This window comes from Paroedura picta, chromosome 3 (genome assembly GCF_049243985.1).
Source record: "Paroedura picta isolate Pp20150507F chromosome 3, Ppicta_v3.0, whole genome shotgun sequence".
In the NCBI taxonomy this organism is placed as follows: Eukaryota; Metazoa; Chordata; class Lepidosauria; order Squamata; family Gekkonidae; genus Paroedura; species Paroedura picta.
This window is the reverse complement of record NC_135371.1, coordinates 177,113,852-177,129,211: the sequence shown is the minus strand read 5'-3', so window position 1 is coordinate 177,129,211 and position 15,360 is coordinate 177,113,852. Positions and strand designations below refer to the sequence as shown.

Here is a 15,360-nt window from a genome sequence, read left to right as displayed (position 1 = left end):
AAGAGAGCCTGTCTATCTGCCCTCACACCAAACCCGGCAGGCTGGTTCTACAGACCGCAGCCGGGGATGCCTCGAGCCAGAAGAAGCCGCTCTGCCCACTCCCAAGCCACGACACCCTCCCTCCCAGTTCTTTCTGCCCATGTTTGCTACAGGAACCCCCCCTCCCCCTGCCAGCAGTGGGTGCATGTCTTCTGGCCTTGCCACTTTTGAAGCCCACAAGAGGCTGAAGCTGAGCGTTTGCCAGAAGAAGAAAAGTTGGGTCTTATATGCCTCTTTTCTCAACCCGGAATCACAGAATCATAAGAGTTGGAAGGGACCTCATGGGTCATCTAGTCCAACCCCCTGCACTATGCAGGACACTCACATCCCAATTGCTCATCTACTGTAACCTGCCACCCCTTTGCCTTCACAGAATCAGCCTCTCCATCAGATGGCTATCTAGCCTCTGTTTAAATATTTCCAAGGATGGAGAACCCACCACCTCCTGAGGAAGCCTGTTCCACTAAGAAACCGCTCTGTCAGGAATTTCCTCCGGACGTTTAGATGGAATTAGTTTTGAATTAAGACGAATGGCTAATTTATAATGGATGAGACATTTAAAGCTACAGAAAGAGTAAATCTTTACTTTTTCAATGCTGAGATGCAAGAATCAAGAATCTGACAAAGGAGTCTCAAAGCGGTTTACATTTGCCTTCCCTTTCCTCTCCCCACAACAGACACCCTTGTGAGGGAGGGGAGGCCGAGAGAGCCCTGATATTAGTGAAGAAGAAGAGGTGGTTCTTAAATGCCACTTTTCTCTACCCGAAGGAGGCTCAAAGTAGCTTTCTTCTCCCCTCAACAGACACCCTGTGAGGTGGGTGAGGCTGAGAGAGCCCTGATATCACTGCCCGGTCAGAACAGCTTTATCAGTGCCGTGGTGAGCCCAAGGTCACCCAGCTAGATGCATGTGGTGGAGTGCAGAATCTAACCCGGCGTGCCAGATTAGAAGTCCACACTCCTAACCACTACACCAAACCGTTCTCAATCCACAAACAATCAACAGGGTGGGTGGGGGACGGGTGACATTTCAGTCACCCAAGTTTATATTTCATACCCACCAAGTTTAATATGAGCATTTGTGAGCACACCCACTTCCTCAGGGACAATGTCAGACCAACATGGCCACCCCCTGGATTCTATTTCCATGTTTATGTTGGCAGGGTTTACCACTGCAAAAGGAGCCAAGCACCAAGATGCCTAAAGGCGTAAAATAACTGTATTATGAATAGAAACAACCTTGTATAGAAAGAGGGGAGAGAAAGCGATTCTGGTCAGCTCATTCTGGAGACAAGTTGGGAGGAAGTGTTCTCAAAGGCTCAGAGGTGGTGCCTGAGGAGGGCCTCTGGATCCGGAGTTACAGGAGGACCCCTAAGGCCACTCCCCTTCTGGCTCACAGGCCATCCAAGCGCAGGGCCAAGAGGGCCAGATTCACCCCCGTGCAGAGGACGCAAGCCAGGTTGCAGAGGGACGAGAGGCCGTGGAAGGTGAAGAACCTCTGGCGCAGGCCCCGGTACTTCGCGTCCTTCTCCTTCAGGCGCTGGTACTCCTCCCGGTGGGCAGACAGCCCCACTTCCTCCCCAAGCCCGTGCTCCCGCTCGACCTCCTGCATCTGGAACATGGCTTTTGTGGTGATCCGGGAGAGCCAGGAGGCGTTGGTGGCAGGCAGGAGGACACCGAGGAAGAACAGCACAATCTGCAGAGGAAGAGACAGGTACCGGCGGCGGCTGAGATGGGAGGGAGCTTCTCTCTCTCTCTCTCTCTTGCAGCAGCAGCAGCAGCCGCATCCCCCCACCCCACCCCACCCCACCCCCCTGATCTCTGGCGCTCCAGGCCACCGTCTGGCACAGCAGATCCCTGAAGAGGCTGCCGGCGATAGACCCTGAGACCTTCTGAGGCCAAGCAGAGGCTCCACAACGGCCCCTTCCCAAAGAATGGCAAAATAGCGGAAGGACTGCCTAGCATCGCCCCTTGTGAACTTTCCGAGCCTTCCAGGGCAGAGATTGTGGCCAGTCATGACTCACTCCTGGCAGGTCCTCGACAGCTGGCACCCACAGAGGACTTGGGCCAGTGAGGGGGCCCTTGACTGCCCCGGCTGCTTCACCCTTTACCCTTCCCAGGAAAGCTGCGGGACACAAGCAGTTTAAACGTATTCTACGGGGGCTTTGTCCACAAATGCCTCTATAGCTCTTGGACTGGACCGAGGTTACAGCCTCCAGTGCTTATACAGATGGAACCAATAAAGTTTTGCAACATTTCAGAGCCTTTTCTTGCCTAATGATTAATGGAGCCCGCTCTTTCAATTTACCCCCCCCAACCCCCCCCCCCCACATATATTTATGGAACTGCCCATTCTAGGTCCCTTTGATCTCTAGGCCTGTCCCCCAGGCAGAGGCAGGAATCCGTGTGTGAGGAGGGCTGTGGGGCCAGCACCTGAAAACATGCCTTCCTTCCTCTCACCCCCTCCAGAAAGGAAGCGGTGAGCAGTCTGGCCAGACGTGGGCCTGGTGCCCGCCATGGGTGCCCACACAGGGGTGGCATTTGGCACCTATCACCCTTTCTACAGGAGCCTGCCGTTCTCATTTTGAAGAGACCGTGCAGGAGGCCCTCCTAGCTCACCCTGGGATGCCAACGTGGGCCTTTGTGGCTTCAAGTGGTTCTGAAGACCTTAATACTCCTGTGCCCTCACCAGAGACGCCCAGTGGTCTCTCAGTGAGGGGTGGCGGTCAGAGTCTCGGGCCGGGGTCTGGGGAGTTTAGGTTCAACTACCCCCTCAGTCATGAAAGCTTGCTGCGTTCCCTTGGGGCACTCACATAGCCTCTGCATAGCCTACCCCACAGAGTTGTTGTGAGATAAACTATAGGAGAGGAAAATGATCAGGCGCTTTGGGACAAAGCAAGGTACACATGAAGTAAGGGAAATAAATGTCATGGTGCAAAGGAGCTAGCATCTCCTGAACTCAAGCCCACAGGGGAGCAATGCTCAGAGAGGGGTCAAGACAGGGGGGCCTTCCTGCCTTTGGACTGTCCTGAGATGGGCTCTGCAGTGCGCAGCGGAAGTGGCCTCCCTCAGCCTGAGTGGCCTGCCTGAGTTTTGGACCCATCAACAAACGTGGCTGAATTGTTATCAGAGGACTTAGGAGTACCTGGATGGTTTCCCTGGTGCTGAGGGGCCCCCGTGGCCGGTACGTGGCAAAGATGGCCAGGTTCAGCAAACTGCAGCCGAGGAGGGTGTAGAAATAGAAGGGGAAGAGCTTGCTTTGTACCAGGCCAAAGGTGTGTCTGCTCACCCGCCGGAAAAGAACAAACCCTGTGTGGGGAAGGGAAAGGAAGGGAAGAGGCTGGCAAACCTGAGCTCTCAGTCCTTGGAGGGGGCAGAATGTTGGGAGGTGGGGCAGGACTCTTGGGAGGGGCCCAGGCTCAGCTCTGGGAGAGGGGAGGCTCCAGACTGCTGCCTGGAGAGAAACGCGGCCGGAAAAGAGTCTGGGCAGGGCGCCGACCAGGGCTGTCCTCCCGGCCAGGCCCCACCGGCAAGGCAGGGCAGCTCCGAGCCAGCCCACCTGCTATGAAGGTGACCCATAACTGCATCCCCCAGGCAGCGGACAGCAGGAAAAGGTGCGCCGTTTTGACCAGGCCTCCCGCCTCCCCTTCCGTGGCCATCTCTGCACGGCGGGCCCTGCAAACAAGGAGAAAGGAAGCAAGAGTGAGGGTCCCGTCCCCGCCCCGCCCCGCCCCGCCCCGCCCGGAGCCTAGGCCCCCATCCCGGGGCCGGACCCCGCACAGGTGAGGCGCCAGAGGCGGCCCGGGAGAGCGCCCGCCCGCCCCGCAGACCTTTCCCAACGGAGAGCCCAGAAGCCCCTGGCTCGGAACGGGCAGGCTGGGCAGGGGAGGGGCCAAGGGGGCCGCCCCTTCCTTCCTACCTACCTACCTACCTATCTGGCTACCTGGCTACCTACCTTCCTCCCTCTCCCCCCCGGCCCCGGAAGCCGCAGCTAGCCTCTGCCCGCCCCCGCTGCGCTGCGGTGTGCTGCGCTGCGCTGCGCTGCACTGCCCTGCGCGGTGCGCCTGCCTGGGCCGGACCAGGGCGAAGGGCGAAGGGCGGGCGAGGGGAGGGGAGGGGCCGCCCGCCCCCCTGCGCCCCGCCCCCTGCCCGCCTCCCCCCTCCCGCGGGACTGACTCTTCTCCGGCCGGGCGGCTCCGGGGGCGGGACGCTGGCGTCATGAAAGGCGGCCTGGCCACGCCCCCGTTGCCCGTGGCCTCGCCCCCGGCGGGAGGCAGGGCGGGAGGCTGGACGGGAGGGCGATGGACAGGTCGGCGGGAGAGGGGCGGGCCAGCCCGGTGAGGGCGCGCCGGAGGGCGGGGAGGGGGGCGGAGGGGAGGGAGACCCCCACACCCTCGGGCCGCGCCTGGCTTCCTCTCCCGGGTCCTCCTGAGGAGACCAGGAATCGCCTGGCTGGAGCAGCCACTTGAGCAGGGCGGCCAGTCTCTCGGCGGGCATCCCCGGGAATTTCAGCTCAGATCACTTCCCCAGCGGGCAATGCCGCCAGTTCAAGACCCCACCCCTCACCCCACTCTTCAGTTCCCATCCACCCCCCTCCTGCCAGCCTCCAGGCGATTCCGAAACTAGAGTTGGTAACCTGGCTTGAGTCCTCTGCAAGGAGTGGCTCTCCTCCCCCTGCTGTCCTCGCAGTGTCCTCTGTCTTCCTGGGGGGTCCCAGGCATGGACTGCAGGAAGCCCCCCTCTCCCCAGGGGGACCTGTGCCAGAATATGTGCCAGAATATGGGGAGAAGAAAGGGGGAGGGGAGTGCTCAGTAACTAGCACAGGGTCCCCCCCCCCCCCGGAGGAGACGGAGAAGGGCGGTCCCTTCAAGGCAAGGTCAGCTCTGAGCAGATGGCACCCCTGGGCCATTCTCCACTGAAAAGCAGTGGCCTCTACTTGCGGCAGTCCAAAGCGTCCGATAACAACCTCCAATGGCCAATCCCTCCCAGGGGTCGGGGCCTTCCCATGTGCCTCTCTGTCCCTGTTGAGGCTCAATGGACACCCCCAGAGCTAAGTCTTACCTTTCCTGGCCACCTGTGGCTTGCGGCTGCGTTTGGATTTTTGCTGCTGACTTCCGTATCACTCTGCTCCCTTGGAGCTCTTGCTAGAGCAGTGCAGACCATCAAGTCATTCCAGCATGAGTATCCGCAACACGGCAGAGTTAACTTCATAGAACCATAGAATCATAGAGTGGGAAGGGGCCATACAGGCCATCTAGTCCAACCCCCTGCTCAACGCAGGATCAGCCCTAAGCATCCTAAAGCATCCAAAAAAAGTGTGTATCCAGCCTTTGCTTGAAGAATAACTTCATCAGGTACAATAGAAGGAAGGAAAGAAAGCAAGACCTCATTTACCTAATTTTTACAGAAAACAATACGACACATGGCCAGCCCTTCCCAGACTGGCTGCTCTGTTATTCCGGGCCCCTGCCCATTTCCTCCCTCTTTCCCCCTTAAGAAATAAGGAAGAGGAGTTACTTCCCATTGTGCCTGATGAAGCGAGCTCTGCCTCACAGAAGCCAGTCTGACTGGTGGGTCGCTGCTGTGAGTCTTCTGGATGCCTAACGGTTGGCGTTTGTTTCTCTCAGGGAAGCCTGATGATGACCGTGGCCACAGAGAAAAGGAGCCGGGCACTCTCACCCAGCTGGTTCCTGTCTGGGGCAGGCAGCACAGCGTCCTCCGTAAGAGCCTCCAGTCAGTTGTGAGAAGGGGGTCCAGCTTTGGGGCACAACTAGCAGTGGGCGGCGGGGGGGGGGGATTTTCTAAACAGGGAGTGGAGGCCTGAGGGCCTAGGCCTGTGCCAGGGGCACTTTTTGTCCCTGTAGCCAAGGTGGCCAGAGATGCCGGATGCTGCTTGCCCCTTTCCCTTGCTTTAGGGATGGAGTTGGGCAGACGGGCAGGGTGGCATCCCATAAGTGAGAAGGGGAGGCTGGGACCCCCTCTGCCCCTTTGCTGGCAGAACATCTGAGAGAACTCATCTGTTGCTCTCCCCTGCGAACCTGGGGTGCCAGCCCGCTTGCCCCCATGGGCTGGTGGGGATGGGTGTGTGCCCCACAGCTGGTGGGAGCAAGACTGACCGTGTCTTTGTGCTCCTCTGTGCCCCCCAGGGCCAGCTGGTAAGGAGTGCATCCAAGCCGCCAGGTAAGCGCCTTCCTTTCCGAGTCCTGGGGAAGAAATGGGGGTCTGGATGGGTGTGGGGAAGGCAGGGTGCAAGTGGTCCAAAAGGAGGCAGGGAAAGCAGCGGACTGGCCAAGCTCCTCCTGGCTTGGGGGCCGCCTTGGCCCAGCTACAGTCAGGACAAAGAGAGGTTTGGCAGCTTCTCTTCAGCCAGGGCCTCTTTTTCTTCTGGCTTCTGCACATCCACTGGTCCTTTCCTGGCTCCTCTGTGGTGCTTTCGCGGTTCCTGAGTTTGGTTCCCTCCCTTGCTCCCTTTCCACGCTCAGTGGGTGTTCCTGAAGACCTCCAGCCCCCTTCTCTCGGGGGCTCCCTGGTCCATCCCTTCTGGTGCTCTCTGAGCCTGGTGGGCTTCCCCTGAGCCCTCTCCTCCTTCTGGAGGGGAAATGGCCACGGCTCCCTTCACGGTACCTTCCTGCGAGGCCTCATCTGGCCTAGAATGGACTCCCGCTGCTGTTAGAGTGTTCATAGGAAATGCCTGTGGGGAGGGACCGTGTTTTAAAATCACCCCCCCCCCCAGCCGTCCCTTTAAAGGCACAGTGGGGCGTGGGACTTCATCCACCCAGGAGCACACCAACACATGGAGTGGCCTTCCACGGACTCAGACTCTGGTCCACCCAAGCCAGAACTGCCGACTCAGGCCGGCCAGGGTCAGCACTCCGGGCCCTGAGGCCTTTCCCTCCCCCTCCTGCCGGAGTCTTTCAGCTGGAGAAGCTGCCAGGGACTGAATGTGGGACCTCCTGCCTGCCCAGCAGGGGCTCTGCCAGCGAGCCACAGCCCCTCCCCTATTGGCTTGAGGAGCTGGACCTGGGTGACAGACAGGTGAGGGCGTGTCCATTCGGGCTGCACACGGAAGCGCTGCTGGGCGAAGCTCCCTCCAGCCTGCCTGCCTCAACTGGATGAAGCCTGGTCCATTTGGGATGAAGTATTGCACCCTCTGGGTCTGGTGGGGCTTCCCTAGAACGCTGGCAGGGCTGTGGCCCTCACGACTGACTGGGTTTCTTTTGCAGGGATTATTCCCGAATTCCAGCTGATGCTGAAAAATGAACTGGAACTCATCAAAGCTCAGCTCTGTGCCCAAACCAAGGTCAGCCTGACGCCCCAGGTTGGGGTAGGGGGGTAGGGGCATAGGTAGGCCTGCAGGAGACCTCCTTTGGGACACAGAAACCTCCAGCGGGTCTTTGCCGGACTCCCCAAACCCAGAAATGGTTTGCTGGGTCCTCTGTGGAAACAGAGAAGCCACGGGAACAATTGTGGACAAAGCTCCACTTACATTGGAGCAAGTGCATTGAGCTCAGGAGGCTTTCTTCTGGGTCAACGTGTAGGACCCAGCTGCCAGGCCCCTTCCTTATTCTAGATGTCCCCAATATCCGATTTCCGTGGAGCAACATGTCCATGTTCATGTCCAGTGTGAATGAATCCACCCCCATCCAGGCCACGGGCCCAAATGCCCACGGTGTGCTCCCCCTCTGTCTGCCTGTCTGTCTCTCTGCCAGGCCTTTGAGGCTCTGAGCCACTCAGTCACTCTGCTGGAGCAGGAGAGCCGGCATCAGCAGGGCCGGATTGCACAGATGGAAGGTGAGGAGCTGGTGGCGGGGAAGGGGGGGCAGCTCTGGGCAGGTGGTCCAGGAGGCACTCCACGCCCTGGGAAGCCACTGGGGATGGGGCGCTGCTGATGGTGGTGAAGAGTTGGAGGTGAGCTGCCTGACTTTGGGGGTCCCCTCAGTCATCGTTCTGCACAGAGTGTGGCTTCTCCTGTGGAATGCAGACCTTCGTTCTCCCTACAAACAAGCCCCAACGGCCAGCATTGTCCCCCCAAGGCCTCCAGCTGCAAGGGATGGGAAGCCACTCCCGGTCCCCGCTTGACCTGCTCTCTGTGCCGTGGTTGGGGGGCCCTACTGAGCAGTTAGCTGCCCCCTGCAAAGAACTTGGCAGAAAGGTCAGGCCTGGCCCTGGAGCGGCCCTCCTGTGGGAGGAAGCCTCCTTGCCGAGGGTCCCTCTTCAGGACTGCAGATCAGATACTTTGGCTGGTTCAGGAGGGTTGCCCTGTTGGTCTGAAGCAGCAGAACAAAATTTGAGTCCCATCAGGCACCCTTAAGGCCAACTAAGATGCATTCCAGGTGTGAGCTTTTGTGTGCAGGCACCTGAGCCACCTTCGCAGGGGGATGGGCTGATGGAAGGGGGCCGCAGAAGCAGCTGGGATTCCAACCCTGCTGTGACAAGAGCCACGAAGCGCTTTCCTTCCCCAGCCCATATGCCCGGTTCCTACCCTGAGCCATGAATCTCAGCCCGCCATGTTCTGTCCATGTCCAGTTGAGCAGGCCCAGAATGGTGCCCCTGGGCAAGATTTGGTGCTGGCTGTGTTTTGCCTGCAGCCTGCAGCTTTTGGCAAGCTGTCCTTAGCTGGGGGGGGGGTGTGGGGTGCGTACGCGCGCAGCCAAATTGCGGCCGACTTAAGTGACCCCAGGGTCAGTGAGAAGCAGGGGCTGGCCTGCCATGGCCTCCCTCTGTAGAGCCTTCCTGAGTGGTCTCCCTTCCAAGCACTGGCCAGGGCTGACTCTGCTTGGCTCCCCCCCCCACCCTCGGTCCCCATCCGCTTCTCTTCCCCGGTGTAGAGGAGCTGAAGTTTGCCGTCAGCTCATCTCGTGAGACCACCTTGGAAGGCCTGATGCAGCGGCGGCTCCAGGAGGCTTGGAAAGCTCTGGCAGCAGAGGTGAAAGGGCTGCATGGATCCATGAGCCAGAAGGACAGCTCCATGGAGACCTTGTCTCAAGAGGTCCTTGAGAGGTGGGGGCCCAGAGGAGGGAGGGACCCCGGTCAGACCGGCTCTCTGAATCCTTGTCCTTCGTGGGGTTGGGTGGAGGGCCGCAGCGCCTCCTGGTGGCCTCTCTGTGAACTCCCGACAGGCAGACCTCTGCTTGCCCTCCTGGTCTCTTGCTGAGCTGGGGGTTCTCTGGGCTGCAGCCCCTCTTGATCCTGCTCTTCTCCCTCTGGGTAGCAAGAAGTTCCTGTGGGAGGAGCTGGAAGCCGTGCAGGCGGAGCTGCGGCACATCCACCAGAAGCTGAGTACGTGGCCGCTCCCTTTCCCCCCACCCCTCAAAACAGGCTCCGTGGGGTTAGCCTGGGCTACCCTGCTGGGAAAACAGGGGTAACAGAGTATCCCTGCTGGGGTCCCTTTCCTTTGAAGCCCCAGAGGATGGGAGAAGGCAGAGGGAGGACCTTTCTCCAACTGCTCTGGTTTCAGCCTCACCCCCCACCCCCGCCCCCCAGCAGCTGTGTTTCGTAGCAGCAGCAGCAGCAGCAGCCGGACATCCTGGAGGGGGCTTTCCCATCCCTGATTCCCTTTCCAGTCTACAGTTACAGAGACCAAAAGGGGTTTTCTTCCCTCCCCAGGTGAACTTCTCTGGGCTGCTTGGAGTTGTCAGGGCCAATCCCTCAGCCTCCTGCTGGTTTTGTGAAGAACCCAGCCAGCATGTTTCCCTTCTTCCTCTGGGTGGTCAGGGTCCCTCCCCTGCAGTCCATCAGAAACAGAGTCCAATCAGGCACCTTTAAGACCAACAAGGATTTATGCAAGGTGTAATAACTTGCATTTCTGCAATCTCCCTTTCTAGTCTGTTCTTGAAGTTCTTGAAGTACCAGAGCTTGCAACAAACCCAGATGCCAACTTTGCTCCCACATACACTTCAATGATGCAATCCCTGGACCCAAGAACATCACCTACACCATCAAAGGCTTATTCACTTGCTCCCAAGACTGTATATGCCGTCAAAGGCCAACAGTGCCCCTGTTCTCTACCCAGGGCAAACAGGTCAATCCCTCCCCCAAAGAATTACTGGACACCCATCTGGCATCAAAAATCACAGGAATGAAAAACCTGTAGGGGAACACTTCGGGCTCCCAGGACATTCAATAAGGGACCCCACAGTGGCTGCTTTATTGCAAAGGGACTTCAAGAAAGGGAGATTGGAGAAATGCACATTATTACTACACTCAAAACAATGGCCTACCCTGGACATGGGTTATTTATCTCACTGTGCATGCTAACCTCATTCAACTCTTATATCCACATTCCTTACAATCCCCTCGTCTTTTTAATTTATTTTATTTGGGACAATGTGAGTGTAATGTGATGTTAGTAATATATATATGTAATATAATTTCGAATTTAACTCTCTGGTCTCAGGACCAGATACCTGCCAGCACACCTTGTAACATGCAGGGAGGCTTCCACGCTTGGGTGCAGACAGATGGGCTCAGCAACTAGTCCCTTTTAACAACTGGGAAAGTGTCTGCCATTAATGACTAACGTGGACAGTTTTATTTCTCCAGTGTTTTTGTGAACTACAACTGAACTAAAAGGACTGATTAGCTGTTTTAGCAAAGAATTATCATATGGCTTCATATGGGTTAATTTGGATCTTATGACGCAGTTTTCTAATTTGCCACAATTTGCTTCTGCCTTCTATCTGTGCGCTTATGATCCTTGCTCCATTGAGTCTGAGGAAGAGTGCCTGCTCCCGAAAGCTCCCCCCTTGAATAAACCTCGCTTGGTCTTAAAGGTGCCTGTTGTGCTACTTCCGACCGACACGACTGCCTGCCTTCCCTGGCTCACACGAATCTACCCTGCAGTCCATGTTCTTCAAGCAGGAGGGGGGGGGGGGGGTGAGAAGACATCTTCCCTTGGCCCCCTGCAGAAGGGAGGGCTGTGCTCTGACAGATCTGTGCCTACTGGGTTGCGGTGGAAGAGCAGAGCACACATTGGGGGGGGGGTGGCTTGGGTGTAATTTAGCAGAGAACTGGACGGAACAATTGCTTTGACTGGTATATAGCTTGTATGATACAGTTGTTGTAACATACAAATATGTTAATTCTTTTTAAATGGTGAACTGCTTTGCAAATGCAGTTTTGAAGCAGAGAGCAAACAAGGTGGCTTTTGAGTTGGGCATTCTTTCAGGCCAGCCCCCCCTTACTGGAATAGGGCCCTCCTCAGGGGTAGGGGGCTGTCTTTGGGAGTCCAGCCCCTACCTCTCTCCCCTCTCCGTCCAGCCAGCAGCCAGCCGGAGACTTTTTCCGGCTTCCCCAGGGCTGTGTTGTTTGTGCCGCTGCACCAAAGGTGGTCTGGATCCTGACTTCAGCTCTGGGGAGGGAGGGAGGGAGGGAGGGAGGGAGGGAGGGAGGTGGCAGCCAGGGCTGGGAGGAGGGGTTGGGACTGAGTGTTTTGTGGCTTCCTCTCCTAGAGGACCAGGATGTAGACATCACCAGGAACTTGGTCAGCATTAAGAAGATGCGGGAGAACCAAGCGAGGTACACCAAGGTGAGCGGCCGTCCTCAGCCCCATTCTGCCTCATCGCTGGCAGGAGGGGCCCAGCTGATGCGGTCCAGGGCTGAGGCTTGGGCCAGCTTGGAAGCAACCGGCTGCCTAAAGAAGGGGGCCAAGGAGAGAGGGGCACAGGCAAGGAGGCATAAAAGTGATGGTGGACCAAGAACCACCGTTGTGGTTGTCGTTGTGGCTCCACAGGGCCTGGTTGCCCTCAAGCAGGCTGCTGCAGAGGAAGCCCCTGGATCAGGACCAGCGCCGGAGCTTCTCCCTCCCTCCTCCCTGCAGTGGCCTCCAACTGTGTCTCATTCTTGCCTCCAGTTCCTGGCCCAGCTGAAGGGCAGAGTCTCGGGGGACGCCTCAGACACGGCCGACAGTGAGCCGGGGAATGAGGAGGCCTGGTAAGCACAGCGCCTGGAGCACCTCCTTCCTGCGCTCCCCCTGCCCGGAGCGAGGGCAGGGCTGTCCCTTCTAATGGAAAGGGAGACGTAGACCTCGGAGAGGGGGGGCATGGAGGGGGGCCACGGCCCTGCTGGACATCCTGCCTGTCAGCCGCCCCCTGCCCCCAACAGGGGGACACTTGGGGGTCATGGGCCGGGGCTTCCAGGCCAGAGAATTTCACAACCTCCGGCATGTGAGCATCTGTACTCCCTCCTCCTTCTGCTCCTGGGCCAAGGTCAGCGGTCTGCCAGGACCTTCCAGCTTTCTGCCCATTCAGGTAGAGGTCCACTCCCCAGGGGAGGAACCCACACCAAAGGCAGGTGGGTGACTGAACTAATGGTTCATGATCAGAAGCACTGCAGAGGCCTGCATCGCTAGGTCTGTGGCCAGTAGCACTGCGGAGACCAAACGAATGCCCCAGGAGGGGGCTGGGACCCTCGACAGCTTCTGTGGGTCTCTAGGTGTGACTGGCCTCCAGGCGAACGGGCTCTCCTCTGAAACTCAGCCTGCACTCCTCAGTCAGAGGACCTCCGAGGGAAGGAGGGGCCGGCACAAGTACCCCCGCAGCCACTGGGGGGCCCCACTCAGACTCTGCTCCCGTTAGCAAGACCCTTGCCTGCCGATGCCAGCGGTGTGGTGAGGCAGAGGGCCAGCAGGGGGCAGCACAAGCATGGGGTCCCCTTGTGGGGTTTTCAAGGCCAGAGCTGTCCCCTGCCTCCAGGCAGCAACGCGGGACGGCTTGGGGAGTCTCGCGTCTTAAGACTGACCCAGGTAGCCCGGCTTAGTTTCCAGGGCCACGGCAAGAGACGGCCGAGGTGGTCTGCCCTTGCCTGCCTCTCCGTTGCGACCCTGGGCTTCCTGGGGGGCCCCCTTCTGAGTCTTGGGCAGGGGCCACCCCTGCTTAGCTTCTGAGAGCTGGCGATGTCGGGCTAGGCGGGGCCAGCCGGGCCTGGGTCAGAGACAAGCAGAGGCCGTTTGCCATGGCCTGCCCCGGGCCGCAATCCCAGGTCTCCTCAGAGGTCTCCTCTCCAAGTACGGACCCCATTTAGCTGCTGCTGAGATTGGGTCAGCCTGGGCCAACGGAATATGTTCCTAATTCTTTCGCCTCTTTCTGCTCAAGGGTTCCTAAAGGGGTGGGCAGCCTCCCCCCCTTTTATTTCAGCCACAGATGACCCCAAAGGCTCGGGATTCCCTCTAGCTGCTCCTCCTGCTTTCTGCCCACACAGGCCACCCGTCAACAACCCCCTCCCCAGCGGCAGCATCTGGAGCGACAAGAGGGGGCTTCTGAGAGTGAAACGTGAGTGCGGGCGCCAGATCTGGGCCCCTCCTCCCCTCCTGCCCAGGGCCCTGCTGCAGGGGGGTTGGCTGGGGCGGAGCCTTCAGCTGGCGTGAGACCCCCCCCTGGCTGCAGTGAGTGGCTCCGCTTTACCTTTGCCCCCCTCCCTCTGGCGAGTGCCTGGCCCCAGGCCCCCAATTTGGCTGAGGTCTGCAGGAAGAGACTCGGCCACTCTGGAGAAATGGCTTTTTCTCTTGGCTTCTTCACAGTCCGAGGGGGCCATCACTCGCGCAAGGGCGCGCCCTCCGGCTCCTACCTGTCCGACTCGGCCCTCCGGTAGCCAGCCGCCGACCTGGGAGAGGTGAGCCCGGGGCATCCCTGCACCCGGCTGGAATTTCCCCCGAGGCACACAGCCAGCCCCCCACCAGGAAGGAGGGGGGCTGATGCCACCGCTCTCCTCTCCTCAGCTGTTGGACAAGAGACCAGGGAGAAAGAAGAGCCCTTTGTGGGGCAAAGCTTCCTGCAACACAGGCGGAATTAAAGGCCACTCCTCTGGGCATTCGGGACCCTCCTGCTCTCTGTGTTGTGGGAAGGGGCTCCCTAACCGGCTGGAGCCTGTGGACCCCTGTAGAATGCTGATCCAGGGTGGTGGGTGCAATTGCAAAATGGGGGACCCCTCCTTACAGGCATGTCCCTCCGCCTTTCCCCTGGGGCCTGGCCAGTGTTCTGGGAAGGTGTCCATGCTGACTGGAGAGCTGATTGGCATGCAGATCTTTTTGAAAGGTCGCTTTGGCAGCAGCTGGGCCGCCATACAAGGGTGACAGGAGGGATACTGCAGCTGCCCCTGTGGGGGCTGTGCAAACCACACCATCCCAGAAGCTTCCAAGGGCTCCCAGTGGCCAGGGCCCCCTGCTCTACATACCTCAGTGAGGCTGGAGGGACAGTTCAGAAGAGCTTTGCTCTTCTCTGGCTCCTTCCTCACCCAGGTGCCCTAACTGCGCAGTCACATACCTGGAGCGAGGGTCAGGCCCCTTCGGCCGACACAATCCCGACAGCCAGGGAGGTCCCCCAATTTGGCTGAGGTCTGCAGGAAGGGACTTGGCCACTCTGGAGAGGCCGTTGGCGCCACTGCTGCAGAAGACGACCAAATGGGCTTGGCCCTCGTGTTGCTAAGTGACTCTCCAATCCTGTTTGGTCTCCCTGGAAACATCACTTTGGCCATGGCAAAGGTACCCTCCTTGAAACGGCCTCTAAGCGGTCAGGAACAGGATCACTGGTGATGCCACAACAGGCCCAGCTCCCAAGCTCTGTGGCATCCCCACCTCCCCACCTGCCCAGATGAAGTCAGCTTTGGCCACAGCCCACCCCTTTGGGTCAACGTGACCTCAAAGCCTGCAGGCCTCTTCTGGCCTGGCTCAGAGGAACGTGTCCTCTGATCCTGCCCATGAATCCTTTGGTCTAGTGGGGAGGGGCTGGTGCTGTTAGGAGAAGGAGAGGAAGAGGAAGAGGAAGAGGAAGAGGAAGAAGAGTTGGTTCTTATATACCTTTTTTCTCTACCCGAAGGAGTCTCAAAGCAGCTTCCCCTCGCCTTCCCTTTCCTCTCCCCACAACAGACACCCTGTGAGGGAGGGGAGGCTGAGAGAGGCCTGAGATTACTGAAGAAGGAGTTGGTTCTTATATGCTGCTTTTCTCTACCCGAAGGAGTCTAAAAGTGACTTTCCATCTCCTTCCCTTTCCTCTCCCCACAACAGACACCCTGTGAGGGAGGTGGGGCTGAGAGAGCCCTGATATTCCTACTCAGTCAAAATAGCTCCATCAGTGCCATGGCAAGCCCAAGGTCACCCAGCTGGCTGCATGTGGGGGAAGAGCAGGAACCAAACCTGGTGTGCCAGATTAGAAGTCCGCACTCCTAACCACGACACCAAGCTGGGCAGCTCAAAACCTGAACCTTCGGGGAGGGCGGTATATAAATCTAAATAAATAAATAAAATAAATAAATAATAAATAAAAGGAAGTTTGGAGAGGCTCCATGAGGCCTTCAGCAGTTTCCACACCACCGTTAACCCCCCACCAAAAA

General features: G+C 58.5%; 2 protein-coding genes across 7 annotated transcripts; one reads left to right on the top strand and one right to left on the bottom strand.

Annotated features, from left to right (window-relative positions):
* Positions 1-1,237: 1,237 nt before the first annotated feature.
* Positions 1,238-4,548, bottom strand: TMEM205 (transmembrane protein 205). 4 transcript variants are annotated; one of them, XM_077329967.1, is made up of 4 exons: positions 4,213-4,548; positions 3,596-3,711; positions 3,182-3,251; positions 1,238-1,732 (listed from the first exon to the last, which is right to left on the bottom strand). In XM_077329967.1, the coding sequence occupies exons 1-4, from the start codon at positions 4,531-4,533 to the stop codon at positions 1,430-1,432; spliced, it is 810 nt and encodes a 269-aa protein (XP_077186082.1). In that variant the 5' UTR covers positions 4,534-4,548; the 3' UTR covers positions 1,238-1,429. The 4 variants fall into 4 exon arrangements, with proteins under 4 accessions (XP_077186082.1, XP_077186083.1, XP_077186084.1 ...); XM_077329968.1 differs by having other exon boundaries at positions 3,182-3,345; positions 4,213-4,271; XM_077329969.1 differs by lacking the exon at positions 4,213-4,548 and adding an exon at positions 3,992-4,151 and having other exon boundaries at positions 3,182-3,345.
* CCDC159 (coiled-coil domain containing 159) lies at positions 3,796-13,842 on the top strand. 3 transcript variants are annotated; one of them, XM_077329966.1, is made up of 11 exons: positions 3,796-3,818; positions 5,664-5,756; positions 6,183-6,216; positions 7,260-7,336; positions 7,746-7,827; positions 8,865-9,036; positions 9,248-9,315; positions 11,487-11,563; positions 11,888-11,967; positions 13,234-13,304; positions 13,553-13,842. In XM_077329966.1, exons 2-11 carry the CDS (start codon positions 5,673-5,675, stop codon positions 13,621-13,623), a joined length of 816 nt encoding a protein of 271 aa, XP_077186081.1. In that variant the 5' UTR covers positions 3,796-3,818; positions 5,664-5,672; the 3' UTR covers positions 13,624-13,842. The 3 variants fall into 3 exon arrangements, with proteins under 3 accessions (XP_077186081.1, XP_077186079.1, XP_077186080.1); XM_077329964.1 differs by lacking the exon at positions 3,796-3,818 and adding an exon at positions 4,274-4,373; XM_077329965.1 differs by lacking the exon at positions 3,796-3,818 and adding an exon at positions 4,283-4,345.
* The last annotated feature ends 1,518 nt before the right edge of the window (positions 13,843-15,360 follow it).